At 40.0% G+C, this 17,807-nt stretch overlaps 1 protein-coding gene across 1 annotated transcript; it reads right to left on the reverse strand.

Moving 5' to 3' along the window:
• Window positions 1–1,335: 1,335 nt before the first annotated feature.
• Window positions 1,336–15,918, reverse strand: wnt7aa (wingless-type MMTV integration site family, member 7Aa). Its single transcript, XM_082532988.1, has 4 exons — window positions 15,353–15,918; window positions 14,887–15,113; window positions 11,139–11,410; window positions 1,336–4,256 (listed from the first exon to the last, which is right to left on the reverse strand). Exons 1-4 carry the CDS (start codon window positions 15,421–15,423, stop codon window positions 3,777–3,779), a joined length of 1,050 nt encoding a protein of 349 aa, XP_082389114.1. The 5' UTR covers window positions 15,424–15,918; the 3' UTR covers window positions 1,336–3,776.
• Between the last annotated feature and the right edge of the window lie 1,889 nt (window positions 15,919–17,807).

The following is a 17,807-nucleotide window of genomic DNA, read 5'->3' on the forward strand; positions in this document are numbered from 1 at the left end:
TATGCAGAAGCCTTGTTTTAACAAAGACTTGTTTTATTGGCGATGCTTTGGAAAAGAACCATTTTATCTATAATCGTATATTCTAAACTCAATGTCTCTGATTGGTGGAGTTACTATTACCATAGATGTTTAAACTTGTCGCAATCTGGTTCAGAAACCGTGTACAGCCATGAGTGTAGCACTGCACTATACCAGTACATAGACTGCACTTCACTCTACACACATCACAAACTATAAATATTTAAAACTTATTAGTATAAAATATTGTTCTGCAACACTATAGTAGCTAAAAAAATTAAATTCAAGAAGGCTGATTTAGGAAGGCTGGAAGCTGTGGAATTTGGGACTGGCAGTAGTTGTAATTTCTTTACTTTGAAAAGGTTTTTTACCTTTGACCTTTTTGTTTTTCTTTTTCTTTTTGATGCAGATCAAAATTCTTTTTATGGTCATGATTCACCTGATAGTTGGCTGGATACGTTCAAAATGGATTTTACACGGAGTTTCTGAAACTTCAATGGAGAAAATGAATAGGAATTTATAATATAACTTATAATGAAGCTGAACGATAACACAAAACTAGAATCTGTGCCACAGGCATTTCATAGTTGATTGATGTTGCATGCTAACAAAATCTGTGTTTGATTTATTTAGCTAAAGGGTTAGCTAAACAAGCTACCTAGCTAGGTAACTAAGGCATCAGTCACACAGGTCTTGGGGCCAGTAACCCCCTGACAACTTCTAGCTGCAAGTGGAAAAAGTCTAAGTAACCAACTGAGTGGTGAATGGTTGCCCGAGGTTGCTTGATATCACCATGTGAAATTGGTTGCAAAGAAAGTGCTGCACCAAAAACTTCCTTGTGATTGCTTTGGTCACTAGTAGACTGCCATGGTCTCCCATAGTTTGCATGATTTGTCTGCAAGCACTTACAAAACTTTAAACAATTGAGAAGGTATAGCTAAAACTAGAAGTGGAAAAGGTTATGCTAATTCAAAAACGTCGAGAGCTTTTACTTTTAAGGTGAATAGTCTCCATTGGAGGTCTGTGTCACACTTTTTCTAGAGTAAATGATGAGTGTTTGAAGACAACTTAGTCTTCCATGTGACTACTAGTGACCATAGCAACCTGCTAGCGACCAAAGCAATGGTGAGGAGGCTTTCAGTGCAACACTGTATACGTCTTTTTGATCACGTTCGCCTTAGTGACTGCCAGCAACCTCTAGCATCCATTCACAACTGGTTGCAGTGTACGCATTTTCCCCTAACGACCAGCCAGGGAATCAGCGACCCTAATCTAGGCCTGCTTAATTAAGGAATAAAGAAGCTTGTAAAGTTCAGATAAGATGAAACTGTAATGGTATTTTTTTTAATAATACAGACAAAAGAAACATTCATGGAACACCTATCCTGAAGGTAATATTAGCATTTTCCTGAACACACATTTCAGTGTAAAAGAATTATATTGTGCTAACAAGGATAAAGGCACATCTTTAAAACAGTGTTTCAGTGAATGATTTCATAGTTCAAAAAACCTCTGTACATTTGAATGGTTAACAGGTGCATCGAGGGAAAATTGCCACAACAATTTAAAGATAACTCATTCAACAACGATTAGCCATTGTACCATTTCCATCTGTGCGGATGTTTCTGTAGAGGAGAGTAGTTGTATATGTGTTATGATTAGCTTTGAAACATGTCAGACTAATGGTTTTTTATCTGAATAATGGCATATACACATGGGAAGTGTCATCCATTAAGTGATTATTATATGCAGTGGGGTGAAAAAAGTATTTGCCTCTTTCTTGACTTCTTAGTTTTCTGCATATTTGTCACATTTAAATGTTTCATACATTAAACAATATTAGACAAACAATTTTTAAGTTGTGTTTTAATTTATTGAGGGAAAGAAAAGGTTATCTAAACCTACCTTGCCTTGTGTGACAAGGTAATTGCCCCCTAAACCTAATAACTGGTTGTGCCACCCTTGGCTGTAAGAACTGCAATCAAGCATTTGCGATAACTGCCAATGAGTCTTTCGCATTACTGGGGAGGAATTTTGGCCCACTCTTTGTCATTGTCCTGCTTCATAACTCAAATGTGCTTGCAGTTCAGGGCATGAACTGATGGCCGGACATTATCCTTCAGGATTTTCTGGTAGAGAGCAGAATTCACACTGTTCCAGACCATCACACTACCACCACCCTGTCTGTCTGCTGGTATGATGCTACATTTATTTTTACACAAAAAGTAACAGAGCTCAAACAGAGTAATATTCCACAGGATATTTTCCCTACCCTAACCCAAGTCTTGGAGATCATCAGGGCATTTTTGGCAAATCTGAGACGTGCCTTGCCCAGTCTCTTTCTTATTGTTAAATCATTAACACTGACTTTTCACACAGTCAGATTTTTTTTTACCTATAATAAATCAAATCATAATTTTTCTTTGTCTAAGATTACAATTTGTTAGCTGACCCGAAACAAAATCTGAAAGTGGACAAATACTTTTTCACAGCAGTGTGTGTGTGTACCTGTTTAGATGTCTTTGTGGGGACCAAAAGTCGGAAGTTTACTTTACTTGTATACTTGGGGACCAAAATGCCCATCCCCAGAGGATTGAAGACTCAAAATGTGGTTTTAGTGTCAGGGTTACAGTATGGTTAGGTTTAGGGTAAAGGTTAGGGTTAGGCATTCATTTTTCATGGTTAGGGTAAGTGGTCAGGGAAAGCATTACGTCAATGAGATGTCCCCGCAAGGATATGAATACACACACACGTGTGTGTGTGTGTGTGTGTGCGTGTGTGTGTGTGTGTGTGTGTGTGTGTGTGTGAATATACAGACATACAATGTACCTCCTGAAGGTCAGTCAGACCAAAATGTTGTGACTAAATAAACGTGTTAGCAAGTGTGCAGGACTTATATTTAAATTGTAGTGGGTCATTTCCTGAAATCAGTAACACACACAGTTACTAACATAAAGGGAAAACACATCTTAAACAAAGATGGGAAATAAATAAAGAAATATTTATATAAAAATAAACTCTTACAAAATATTTTCTATTAACCAGCAACATGGGGATTTAGATCTGGAAGCTTGCATTTGCTCCTGGGGTTAACTACAAATGTGGCTGCTCGACCACACCTTTCCAGACAACTAGCAGCAAAGTGAAGAGGAAATGGGACAGAGAACAAGTAGAAAACAATACTATCATACTTGACCCATAATCAGTAGTTTAATGTTCTGCTGTAGTTTCCCAAATATTCACTATTGGTTAGTTCAGACTGTTTGAGTTTTTATATCCAGTGTTTAAGTCTTCAAAAAAAAGTAACAAAGAAAAACCTTAAGTGCCCGTTTCTTTTTTCTTTTCTAAAAACCGGAATCTACACCACCAAACCTTTACTAGATTTAGTTGCAGTGAATCTTCGAAATGATCAGTAGTTTTCTCATCAAATAAATTATTAGTCGATTAACAAAAGAAAAAGAAAATAAAATAAAAACCTGTTAGGCCTACTGTTTAAGGTGAGTCATGCCAGTAGACCAGTACGGCCTGTGAAAACGTTAAGCATGCAGCACAAAATGTCAATCAATTTAAAACACAAAAAGAACATTTGTGAAGCTGATAGCTCAAGTCCAGTGTCGTGGCAGATGTCCATTGGCATCATTATAATCGACAAAGTTGAATGAAAAAGCTGTGATTGCTGTAACACAAGGGCAGCAAGGCAGTCTCTCCACAGATACTGAAACCCACGAACAACACAAAGGAATGTCCAGTAAACATATCTATTTACAGGTATACACTTCTGTCCTCTCACTGCACGTGTTGCACTTGACATAGCAGCACCACAGGAACTTGCAGTTGCACTGCCAAACACGCGAGTACTGATGTGTGTTGTATCCCCGACCACAGCACATCAGATCACAGCTGTTGGGCTGCTGAGCTGTTTTGTTACACAGACGGCCCTGCGTCCCCATGCTTCCGGTCAGAGGGTCAGCCTCGCAGTAGTTGGGAGACCTCTCGATGTAGACTAGCTCCATGTCCTTGGGCTTGCGGTAGGAGTGTGGTTTCTTGATCTTCAGGAAGGCGGGGCGCTTGTTCCGCCTGGCGCGCACAGGCTCCACGTGAACAGCGTGGTTGTACTTGTCTTTGAGCATGTATCCCAGCTGACGGAATTTGGGGAGTGTCGTCCAACATGTCTTCGTGGTGCAGGATCCAGAAACCCCATGACACTTGCACTCTAGGTGCATGCTCTTCTCCAGGACCTATAGAGGAAAAGCTCAGATGAAGCAATCTTTTCAAACTTAAGCCATTGAAAAATTGTTATTTTATAACTAATGCATGCCTCCTGATAAAAGAAGTGTGCATAATTTTTGTCATCTTATACAATTTCGGTAGACTGTTTGTTGCTGTATTTCCATAATGAGTCGGTGGGGCGGGGGAGTCTAACGCTTCAACAGGTTGAGACAAACATTTTCTAGCATTCCAAATGAATACAAGCATTCCAGGGATCTCAGAGCTGCTACAGTATGTCAGTCTATAGCTACCAGCAATACATGTGCCATTTTTACGAGTCAGGATGAGCTTCAAAAGACAATCTTGAGTATCCGTAGTCGTTGAAATGAATTGAATTACAGTTTAGGAGTGGAACCTTTCAGTGTATTTGTTACTACAGCCAGGGGACTCTGTCTGTGCTTCTGGCTGAATGACATCAACTTACCCTTCTTCCTCCTCACTGAGTGGGAACCCTTGCATGCATTAGAGAAGCCTCACCCTGCTTTTTAATTATTCTACTCTGATGTGGCCTCAGACTTTCTGGAGTCTCGTGGGGTAATTGTCAAAAGCCTTGGATGCATACAGCTTAGTGTGGTCATGCCCCCGAGACCCGGCAAACATTTAATTCATGGAGTTCAGTGAAGTGAAATCCCAGTGAAGATGCCATTGTTTGTCTAACAGAAGCCCCGTAAGCCTCCTGTGGCACCTTTTACACTCTTGTTTATTCTTCTCAAGAAATTGGAAGGTTGGCACTCAAGTCACACAGACTGACATTATCTCCAATTAAACATGAAAGCTTTCCTACAATAATTACAGAGGTATCAGTTTAGTAAGTGTATATTAAGAGATCCACGCACTGTATCACATTGTGACTGATGTCAGGCCTAAAATATGAAGCCTCATCCCGAGAGACTTCGCACAGCCTTCTGCAAACAACATTTTAGATGCATTCCTCTAAAGTAAAGCTGTGCACACAGAGAAATTTTGACAAAGATTTGCTTAGATTTTTCATTTGATGCATGTAAGGTAAGGGTCTGCAGGAACTGCTATTTCTGTCTTTAATACATAGAAATTAGGTTTTCATCAACTCTATACACATCCTAAAATAATCTCATCTCATGGTCAGTTACATGATCTGATGCATGTCATTGAACAGAAACGAATATTTGATTCAGTTGAACTGCATAAAAGACTGAGCAGGATTTCCTTTTTATTTTTGTTTGACTACAATTAACTTTCTTCATATCTCTTCATCTATTAGCTTTTAATACTATTCTAGTACCAAAATGCCATTAAACTGCAAGAAAAAAAAAAAATTGAAGCTAAATAGGTCCTGATACATTTTTAATTTGCCTGTGTGTCCAACCACAGGTCTAAAATCAACTACACTAGAGAAATCTCAAGAGCATCCTCCATAATGATGCATTTGCACAATGTTGTGGTCATTATAAAACCTTAGCTTGTTGAAAATGCAAATATTTCCTAAACATCTTGGAGTTCGTATTACCGGTTTCAGAAAAGTTAGAGATTAAATAAAGGAGCATATATTTTATCTTGACAAAATTTCAATGACCATCCATGTGTGGACATAGTCAGGGCATAACAAAATTCAGTAGGATTTATTCTGGCTGAACCATCAGCATTTATATAAAAAATTAATGCAGGCTATTCAACAGTTGAGATACCAGAGCAAGCAGCAACCTCTCAGGCTGAATAGTAAGGCCAGCGTTGAACTAATGTTCCTTGAAATTCTTCAAAGGTCAATCAGTCTCCAAAGACTTGAAATGCCCAAATTTTCAACAGAATAATTACATCTGCCAAACCATCAACCTGTCTATTAGATCCCATTACTACTGTTCAAAGAAGCTCTACCATTTATTAATGCTTCAGTCTTTATCTGTCTTAATGGACTATGTAGTGCAGGCTTTAATTAAACCACTACGTAAAAAGTCATCACTTTAAACAGCTGTCTTAGTTAATAGTATACTAATATCCACTCATTTCTATGGTTGACGTGTCAGCCTTCAATAACACTGACCACAATATTGTATTAGAGAGATTAGAGCATAAACATAGGTATCAAAAGTACTGTGATGCAGTGGTTTGAATAATGTCTAATAGACTACAATTTCTTCATATAAATGTGGAGTCTTCTTCATACATTAACTTAATTATGGAGTTCCACAGGGTTCTGTGCTAGGACTCATTCAGTTTACATTATACATGCTTCCCTTAGGCAGTGTTATTAGAACAGCATAGCTACTTTTTCATTGTTATGCAGATGATGCCCAGCTTTATCTACCCATCTAGTTAAACTACAGACATGTCTTAAAAACATAAAGACCTGGATGACCTCTGATTTCTTGCATCTAAATATAAACGGAAGTTATTGTGCTTTGCATTAAAAATCTCAGAAACATATTGTCTAAACAGAGACATATTCTGATGGCATTACCCTGGGCTCCAGTAACACTGTGAGGAATCTCTGAGTCATTTTTGACCAGACTATGTCCTCCATTGTGCAACAAACAAATATTTAGGACTGCTTACAGCATGCTGTAGTGAGAATACTGACACTGATATTTCTCCAATATTAGGATCTGTTCACTAGCAAAACTGAATTTAAAATCGCCTTCCTCAAAAGAAAGGTCTTGAATAATCTGGCACTACCTATTCTATCAATAGAGCTCCTTGCTTCAGATCGCTGGTTTAATTGTGGTTTCTAGAGTTTTCCTAAATAGAGTGGGAGGCAGAGCCTCCAGCTTTCAGGCCCTTCTGTGAAACCAGCTCCCAATTTGCATTTTGGAGACAGGCACCCCCTCTACTTTTAAGATTAGGCTAAAACGTTCCTTTTGAATAAAGCTTATAGTTAGGGCTAGACCCTGAATCACCCCTTAGTTGCTGTTGCTTAGCTGTATAAACACTCTCAATGTGCTTCTACGCAACTATTGTGTTTAATCATTAGTTATCTGGCTCTCTTCCACAGTGTGTCTTTTGTCCTATCTTCTCCCCCAACACACCAGAAGGCTCGCCTCCCTTAGCCTGGTTCTACAGGAGGTTTCTTTGTGTTGAAAGGAGTTTTTCTTTCCCGCTGTCTCCAAGTGCAGTGTCATAGGAGGTCATCTGAATGTGTAATCAATACAGTAAAATTGAATTAAATTGAAATAAGCATGCTCACAGCCTTAAACAAAAACATTTATCTTACTCTATAACTATTATTTACTAATTTACTTCATAAGCGCTGTACTGGAGACAATTTTAAGTATAAGTTTAATTTAAACAGGCACTCAGCAGGCACTGCCCTAATTTGTTCATCATTTATGGTGCTATAGAACAGTGCTTTTGATGCAGATGAACACAATTCATGGTATAGCGTCTAGCAAGTGCTACTGAATAGGTGTGAGCATAAAAGGAGAAACATTAACATCAAATACAATGTTTCCATCACCTCAACGAACACACAAAATGTTGTGTGCAGGTTGTCCCACAGTGCATCTGCTAGCTAAAAGTATGGCTGCTTTATTTCCAAGGAAAAGAATACAGTGCAAGATAACTTCACTCAGAGATGGAGGAAGAAACTAAGCTTATGTTTAAAGGTAAGGATTCTTCAGTGGCATTTGATAAAAATGGAAATATTAAGCTTACAAGTTCTCTTTTTTAAAATCAGATTTCAGGTCTGACATGATGTAATGGTTTTCTATATTTGTCTGGCCCAACAAGAAATAATCAAAGACCCTGATCTATAAAGTGTTCAACAAAGCCCAGCAGGATTCTCCCATTTCAGTGCAGCTAGCCAACAGTGAAGAAGCTTACTTACTTACTTTCCAATTAATAATTGTTTCTGTCACTAGTTAGCTAACATAAACTGGTGTAGCAGTATTAGTAGTAACCAACCAACCTACTGACATCAATTTCTTGTTTTCTAGATACTTGTTGTTAATCTCTGTCTCTCTTCCACAGCATGTCTTTTATCCTGTCTTCCTTCTCTCTCCCTAACCGGTCGCAGCAGATGACCCCGCCCCTCCCTGAGCCTGGTTCTGCTGGAGGTTTCTTCCTGTTAAAAGGGGGTTTTTCCTTCCCACTGTCGCCAAAGTGCTTGCTCATAGGGGGTCATATGATTGTTGGGTTTTCTCTGTATGGATTATTGTAGGGTCTACCTTACAATATAAAGCACCTTGAAGTGACTGTCGTTGTTATTTGCACTGTATAAATATTGAAAATTGAATTGAATTGTCCGTACTTGACAAGATGGCACTACACATGCTCTAAACACCATAAAAAATTTTAAATCTAGCTTCATGGACAGTGTTAAATCTGTGACATTGTTTTTAGAGTTGGACTCCGTGGTGTAAATTAAGGTTAAAGCATGCAGACTTTCATGTCCACTTTAATAGTAGGAGCAGGATGTGCCTTTGATGCCTTCCAGTGCTTTTTCAATGGACTGTTTTCTTGTGGTTCAGTTTTGAGGACAGTCTTTTCTATTGATCAGTCGGTCGTCTGGCTCCTTACTGCTGTCTGCTGCTAATGATATCAGCATCGGGGTAATGCTCTTCCATATCAAAAAAGCAGTTCGAATCATCCACAGAGCAGGTTATAGGAACATACAAACTCACAATTTTGCAGTCTGAAATATTGAAAATTGCCGAACTAGTGAAATTCCAAACAGCACAAATTCTATTCAAAGCAAAAACTAAAGAACTGCCAGGTAATATTCAGAGTATGTTTTTTTTGAAAGAAGGAAGTTACAATTTAAGGGGTTTTTGTAACTTCAAAACAGGGAAGGTACGTACTACAAGAAAAAGCTTTTGTGTTTCTGTGCATGGAGTGAAACTGTGGAACAGTTTGAATACGGAATTAAAGCAACGTCCAAACATAAAACAGTTCAAAAAGAGTTAAAAAATATGATCTTCTCGAACTATAAAGAAAGGGAAAATATTGAAATTAAGTGAATGTCTCTATTTAAAAAATTTCATGATGTGATTTTCTGTTCACTGTTTTATTACAGATTATATCAGTAAGAAAGATGACAAAATATTAACTGCTAACTTCTGGCAAAGGGGTGGGATTAAATAAGTGTGTAATTCTTCCCACTCCCTTTCAACATGTAAATGAATCAGGACGGCAGCTATGTTGAAATGTATTGACTTTTGTATAGTATTTTTTTCTCTCTCTCTTATTTTCTTTACTAAATGTACCTGTATATTGTTTACATGTTTGAAATAAATTAACAATAATAATAATAATAATATGGTCGTCTTGGGTTTACCCTAATTTGTTTCTTTGAAAACACTATTACTTCATGAGTTCGTGTTCTCAAAATGATATTTGCACTAGTTTTGCAATGACCACACGATGCCCTCAGTGGCTCCTGATAATGAAATTTCTATGTAAAAAAAACAACCGTTTTTTACCTTCATGTTGATATGAGCCATTAAGATTTTAACAAAGACTAAACAGTAGGAACCAGTACTATATTTTACAGTGGGGCAGGTTGTCCATTCATTGAAATGTTGTGTTGTTATCCTCCACTTTGCATGTTAAAGTGTCCAAGATAGAAATAACCCTCGATGCAGATGTGTGTGACAGATAAATTTGTGTATGCATGGAAGGAAAGTACTGTATGGGTAAATAAGGGGATGAGGTTCACCATTTTTAATGCCAAACCGTTAATTCTATTTCTAAGATGAATGTGTTTGTAGAGCTCACTGAAGCTTACGACAGAAAACCAATAAAGATTAAAGAAATAATCATTAAAACCCTTGTTTCCATGAGAACATTCTGGTGTTTTGGACACAGTGTTAAAAACACAATAGATAACAACAGATTTCAGTTTTAAGCAGATGTCAAACTGCTTTCACAGTTTTGGGAGACCTCTGTGCGCCGCTTGCAGGTAACACAAATGAAGGTAATAGAACTCAAAATGTGGGCAAAACAGCATTTTCTCCATAGACATTATATTGGAAAAGACACATGAAGAATGTAGAACATGCAAAAAGAAGACAGGTATGTGCCTTGTTGAGCAATCATTATTAAACTGAGTGGGTGCTATCTTTGACTCAAGTATACTCAAACAACTAAAACTTGCTGCTCTCGCTGCTGTGGGTATAACAAATTCTAACATTTACCTCATCCACCACTCTGTGTGCAACTGTTGTTGGAGTTTCATCACTTTCAGATACTTTCTCTGATTTTTTTTCTCCAGTTTAATCAGAGAAAAAAGTCAAAAAAGTCTCATTTACAGTTTCCCTAATAAAGCCCACATTGTTGTTTCTTCTTGCTATTCTTCTTGTTTAATTGGCAAAGTTACATTTTCTCTGTACACACTACAACACCATGTTAGCATTTTCAGATTTTTGTCTTTTTAACAAAGAACTACAAACTCTGAACTGCCTGTAGGTGCGGATATGGAAGCGTTTGCCTAATTACATGTGTTGGTTGTAAAGAGTGCTGGATCTGATATCAGTTATAGTGTGAGCAATCCACATTACAACTGTTAGTAGTTACATTACAATCAAGCCATGCTGCTGAATCAGGTTTCAGTGCTGCTGTCAACACTGATCTCAGGTTGCTTCGCTTAAAAGCTGAACCCCATGAGATCCATGCAGGGAGTGACACAAACTTTAAACTTAACATCAGTTGGCCTGAGGTATTAGGGGAGCAAATGTGGGCTGTTTGAAATCGGATTGCCTGCAGACTGCTGTCATGTCCAGGCTGTACCCCATTAACAGCATGTGAGACGGTGTGTATGTCATTTCTGATTTGCCTACATTGTCTTGCACATTGTGATATACCGTTTGCATGGCTTTATTACAACCGTGCATGAAGCTCTGTCAGAACGCTTGCCGTCAGGTGGTGACGATGTATAAACCTACCTTGCGTCCCACTTCATTGTTGTGTAAATTCATGAGTGTCCTGGCGCTCTGCTTGATCTCCCGCGCATCCACAAACACCTTGGAGAAACTCAGTCCATAGTGGATGTCCGCAGAACAGCCACCCCACTTCCAGCCCTCCTGCTGGTTGTAGAAACCCTGTTTCTCCTTGTCACAACTGCAGCCACTCAGGCTCCCCTGGGTGCAGGCCGCTGTGACTGCATGGGCGACCCCTGCGGCTATGATAGCGTAGGTGAAAGCAGCCTCCTTACTGCCTGCGATAAAGAGGAAAGACATTTCTAATCACTATCACAGACAACAGGATTCACTATTTCAGGCACTGTCAAACCTCCTTACATACCTTTCATAGTTGCCTCAAACCAAATCATGAAATACACAAGCCGAGCCAAGTCCCCTTCATTAATCAAGCTCTCTTTAAGCAGATAAACTTCAGCAGGAAGCGTACCTCTAACAGCTCTAATAGTGAACACCTTTAATAAAGGAAGGTATTTTCAAGCAACTTGTATTGAATGTGTAATGAAGTATGGTTAGGTGGGATACTACTGTAAGTGCAGGAGTAATTACACTAATTCACTGATCAGATGAGCATAATGAAACAGTAGAGGCAGATCAGAGATTAAAAGCTCGGGCATCGGCTTTGGCCCTTGTCCCAGCCGCCATCTCTCCAGGATCCACCCTGCGGAGGGGAATCTGAGAGGCATGCACAACCTCCCTACGTGGATGGATTTCCACTCCATAAATCCAAGTTCTTCAGCTGTAGTTTTTTAATTAAAGGCGGAGATCATTTCTGAGCACATGGGAAAGCATCCAGAAATGGCCAATAAAGTCATCATATTCAACTACTAACTTCTTAACCTCTGCCAGGTGACCCGTCCCAGGTTAGGGGTATTATTTAGAGGCATTTTGACCTATATGGGACAAGCAGATGGGATACCTTTAAAAGAAAATCACTATATGTAGTGATGTAATGTATGAGACTTTATTTGAAAGGTAACATTTTGTCCCAGAACAACCCAACAACCCAACTCTCATCAGGAGCTGGGTTTTGCTTCTGTCATATTGTAACACTTGTCTAACTGTAACCACTTCTCCTTCTGCGATACCTTTCTGCAGTTCTAATGCTTAATTCTAGCTCTAACAAGTCAGTTTCAGTGCCTCACCCTAACATGTAGTTTAACTTAAAGCTGATCCTCGTCGCCCTAACCCTAGTCACTTGTTTTATGTAAATAAAACTGTGTAGTAGATCTTGTCTGCCTCGTTCTGATGTTCATTTCAGGGTTCCTGTTTTGTTTTCTTTCCACTGAAGCCCTGAGTGACATTTGCCAGCACATTCGTTGTCATTGACTCTACTCCAGGTTTAACTTGGTTGATTTTCCTAACCACATACTTGTCCCCCTGGACCTGTCCCAAATGAGCTAGTGGATGTTAAGAGATTGAACTGCCACAGAGACTTTTCCGACATTGCACAGCTTGTCTTTATATGCACACACACACACACACTTCTGTGCAGCTGTTGAAGCTTGCTGGAGCACATGCACAATGAGTCCTGATTCTCACTATCAGTCTAGGACCATCTCAAAGTAGATGGGACATCACAGAAAGCAACATCCTGGCTTTACATTTGTGATCTAGAGATATTTTCTTCTGTCCAATCGCTTGCCCGTGCAGCCAAGAAAGGAGAAGCCCGTACTCACTCTCTACATCAAGCAGCCAACTTGGTGGGTGGGGAGGATGCTTGAATCTAATGCCAAACTACTGTACCCTCCTGCATTGCTGCCAACAATGATCCCAAATTGGTGTATTCTGTCAGTTATCAGCATTCCAGCTCACTGAAACAAAACAATAGATTCACATAGACAAGGTGTTGGGGAGCCGGACCCAAGCAGCATTTTGCAGTTGTGCTTTTCTGAAAAGATCTGCACTCATCTTTACTCGCTGACTTTAATCTGATGATAAAGAGTGCTGCTCTGCCCTGAAGCACTGAACTAAAAATCATTCTACATACAGCGTCTTTTGCCAAAGCTGCAGAACCGGGAGGTAAATTTGTAAACCTAGAAGTAAGTACTTGTCTGAACTTGAAGCTTTGGGAGGTGTGGGTGGGGGAGAGGGATGTATTTTATGAACATACATGAAGGCAGTCGCACTGACAGTGAATAAAAAAAGAAGAAGAGAGCATGTAGGTATGTGTATCTTGCAGCCGTCAAATGCATCACATTAAATAAGTGGTCAAAGAAAATGGGTTGGTGCACTCATTCAAACCAGTATGTCATGCACAACGCAGCAACCACAGCTCAGCGTGAGCTATAATTCACACAACATGAAAAACGACACCCTCAGCTCTCCGTCTGAGATGACAGGCTGAACTTAAAGGACAGGACAGCAGAATACCGGCCTTTAAAAACTCATTTATCCACAGTGCTGTCTCTGGAGCGAGCATCGCCTCCAGCTTTGTTCCACACACAGGATCAAATCAGGGGCTTATTTTCCCACTGAGAGCAGACGCAGTGCGCCTGGGCTTCAAACTTACAGACATCTGTCCAAGTGTCAGAGTTCGAGTTCCTCGGAGGAATGTCTCCTCCAAATGTTTTTGGAGAATTAAAAGCAATTTTGAACAATCAGTATCCAGCTTACTTCCCCTGTATCTGCTAGAATGATACTGGAAATGTACTAAAGATAACACACAAGCTAAAGAAAATATTGTGTAATAATTATTTTATTAGTTGACATTTATTCACATATCTGTTTTAAAGGGTTCTCACTATGTAAATGGACTGGTTCTTATATTGTGCCTTTCTACTTGAGCACTCTATAAATGACATTCGCACTCAGATGGAGACATCAGGAGCAACTTGTGGATACTTTAACACACAGACAGGAGGAGCCAGGGATCGAACCACCAACCTTCCAAACAGCAGATGACCTGCTCTACCTCCGGCGCTAAAGCCGACCACAAAAGAACAAAGCTTACAGACATGTAAACTTGTTGTTTAATTATCATGCTAAAATCTCTGGTGCAAGTTCACAACAGCAACAGCCTCCAGGCACTTTAAATGTTCAGGTAAGTCTCTACAATAATAGAGAGAGAACCTCAACATTCAAGCAATTCCCTGTGAGGAAGAACTCCAGTAGAACCAGGCTCACAATAGAACCAGGCTCACAGAGGGGGAGTCATCTGCCACCAGCAATTTTTTTTTTTTTTTTGGGGGGGGGATGAATAGAAAGAGAGAAAACCCCAACTTGATCGCCCTGTGAGAAGCACTTGGTGACAGGTGGGAGGAAGAACTCCCTTTTGACAGAAAGACACTTCTGGGCGAGAGGCAGCCACCTGTCTTGATCGACAGAGGGGAAAGAGAAGACAAAAGTGGGGCTCAGAGACACAAACATTTATTTCAATATCTGCAGAAAATCTTAACATTAATGTGATGTTAATAATAATAATAGTGACAAACTATTTCTACTAAAAGTCCACCTGAACCAGGTGACAAGAGAGATGGAACCCTTTAAAGCAGGCAAAGATCAATTATTTTTACAGAAGTGCTTTAGGAAATTAGAATATGAGTATTATTCAGATATAGATACAACATTCAGTAGTGTTATGATGGCATTATAATTATATTTAGTATTATTCTATTTATATGCCACTGAAAGACAAAAGCCAACCGCCCCCCTGAATCAGCCTCTACTCCTAAACTGAGCGCGTCACTGAGGTACAGCGTGTACAACTACATACCCACTCTGAGTTCTTTCCCGAACACGGTCCTCTCCCCCAGGGCTGAGCAGTTCCAGCGGCCGTGCCTGAACTGAAACTGACACTCATTGATTCCCATCTGAACTCCTTCCCCGATCACTATGATCGCGTCGGGTCGACTCTGACAGATAGTCCTCTGACGCGGGGCCAAGCCGGGGATCTTGTTACAGATGATGCTCGCTCCCAGCGCCACCACCGACGACAGCCCCCTGCGATGAAGGTGACAGGTTAGAAATGTGGCGTTTCCCTTCTGCGGCTCTTTCTGAGAACACCACGTGTGAGTGGATGCAGGGGGGGGCAGGTGCGTGGGATTCTGTAACAACACATGTACAAACTGAAACCATAAAAGACCCCAGCACCCAGCAGACCCCGGTGTGTGTGTGTGTCTGGAGAATCTCCCTTTTGATCTGAGACACGAACAACAGAACAAATACACCTGAGCACTCACCCGATTTTCAGATACACTATCCCGAGGCACAGGAAAAAATGGAAAATCCAGCGCCGCGTATTCCTGTTCATGGTACTCAGCCCTGCCGGTGGATGAACGCTCCGCTGTTGCAACAACACCCAGCTTTACTCCTCCTGCTGAGTCCCGCAGGCTCTCCAGGTGTTCAGAGCCCCGCGCGTAAATATACGATAAGTCCAGAGTGTGTGGAAGTAAACGCGCCCTGCTCTCATCTGGTGACAGTGCGCTGGAGGTGGCAGCCTGCAGGGGAGCATTGGGGCTGTTGTGTACAGGTAAGGCAGCTCGGCTCCTCGGTGATCAGGCTCAGTGTGAGTGTGTTTGTGTGCGTCTCTCTCTCGCCGTGGGTGTGTGTGTCTACCTTTTCTACTAGGGCGTGTTCTGTGGAAGATCTGCCTCCGAGCCGCTCACACACGCTCTCACACAGCCTGCAGGTACACGCTCCCGCAGACCCGTGTGGTAAACACGCGGAGCCGTCACGTCCTTACACTCACACGCGGCGGCTCATCCTAAACCACAGGTCACCCGCGACACCGCAGACTGGCAGCCGGCCGGGCACCGTTACTTTTTATTTAGCAGTAAAATAAAAGCCCCTCCCACCGACACACACACACACACCTCAGCCCAAATGAACGGATTACGGGGCTCACTCTGTCAGACTTATATATATATATATATATATAAATAGTATTTATATTCCTTTGTCATCTTTAGCTGTGCGTAATATGTGTGCGTGTCTTTGCGGTCATTTTGTGTTTTTGTAGTTGATTGTGTGTCTTGGTAGTCATTTTTTTGCACCTGCAGTTATTTAGTGTCACTGTGGACATTTTGAGTCTCTTTAAAGGTTTTTGTCTCTTGGCAGTAGTGTTTTTATTATTATTATTACGTTAGGGTTTTTGTTTGTTTGTTTGTTTGTCTTGTTTTGGAGCTATTTGTAGTCATGTTGTGTGTTTTCCAAGATGCTGTATCTAGTTGTAGTTGTTTTATGTCTACAGTCATTTTAGACTTGTGATGTCATTTGTGTCTTTGTGCTCATTTTGAGTCATTTTGTAGGGTTTCTTGCGTCTTTATCTGAAGTCAAACGGCATCATCTTACAATCATAATATGAATATGAATGATTGAAAACGATATGAAATTATGTTTGTATTTTGTAGCCGTTTTGCATGTTTGAATTTCTTTTCATCTGTTGTGTTTTCGTTGTGTCTTTTTTTGCAGTTTCTCACTTTGTTCTTTGTCGTTGCTCACATTTTGTTGAGCTGGTTTTGCGTTTTTTAGACCCCAATTCTCAGTCAGTCAGCTGTCAGTGTCTTTATTACATTATGAACAGTTTTGCGGCAAATGTATTTACATGAGTATTTCAGGTCCGTGTGCAACTTTTAATTCATTAAAGCTGAAAGGTAAATATTTTGACTGAACATTATTTTAACATTGGTCATTAATAGAGACTGCTAAAGAGCAGTCAGTCCCCCTTGAGTCAGTGCTACACAGCCAAGGACCCCCGAATGAATTTCATTACTTTAGTTATTTACTTGAATTAAGTGCTTAGGCTCAGTATAACAGTGGTTTTAGGATGTTATTTTCCCCCCAGTTTTAAAATTTGTGGTACTATAAGTACTGGATTTCTTTGGGGGAAAAAAATCCATACAAAGCCAGAAATTCATTAGATGGCACACATATCTGTTCATCAGTTAAACCTTCAATTATTTTCATTGCACAAGCGGATAAATAGTGGATACAATGTAAATATGAGTCTGAGGTGTTAAAGTGAGATTGTTAAACTGTGAGCATGTAACGTTCTGCACAGTAAGGTTCAAACATCAAGAACACTTTTCTGAGTACCGAGGAACTTTATATTTGAACGTTTGTCATTTTGGATGCTTGTAACAGCGCATTTATATTATGTGTTTTCGAGGCTGCTTTTACTTAGTAAATAAGCAGAGAATTTTACCCACCAGAGAATAATGGAGCATTTGAGTTGAAGTCTGATCGTCAAACTAAATATTTTGAAACAGTTAAAAAGCAATTTCAGTTGGAAATTCAAACTTCAAAACTGGAAAAAAAAGATTTAAATAAAAAGTCTTTGGCTTGTCGTGCAGTTTCTGTGTCATGGGGGAAAAACAAGCCTAGAAACATAACTTAAGCCATAAAATGTTTTATTTGTTTAAAAACTGTCATTACAAGCACATCTGGTGTGGAGCCGTCAAAGCGCTCTAGCGCCATCTGCTGGCACACATGTGAACCTAACATTGAACAAAAAGCTGTTTTCGCACTTCTACCTCCAAGTAAACAACAGCACACACAATGGTGGGAAATGCTGCCTTCATCGTTAGTGTGCAGAGATTTCCTAACTACAAACACGTAACAAAGAAAAAACCCAAAACACTACCCTACACCCTCAAGAAACTTGAAGAGAAAACTTTGAGTAAAATTCAACTGAAA

Source organism: Aulonocara stuartgranti, assembly GCF_965226115.1.
Source record: "Aulonocara stuartgranti genome assembly, chromosome: 5".
NCBI lineage: Eukaryota > Metazoa > Chordata > Actinopteri > Cichliformes > Cichlidae > Aulonocara > Aulonocara stuartgranti.

Bases quoted from the DNA above. Each gene is read 5' to 3' on its own strand.
- wnt7aa (XM_082532988.1), bottom strand. From the start codon at position 15,423: ATGAACAGGAATACGCGGCGCTGGATTTTCCATTTTTTCCTGTGCCTC. The intron at 15,114-15,352 runs GTGAGTGCTCAG...CCTTCATCGCAG, and splicing joins ATAGTGTATCTGAAAATCGG to GGGGCTGTCGTCGGTGGTGG. The intron at 4,257-11,138 runs GTAGGTTTATAC...TTTCCTCTATAG, and splicing joins ACAATGAAGTGGGACGCAAG to GTCCTGGAGAAGAGCATGCA.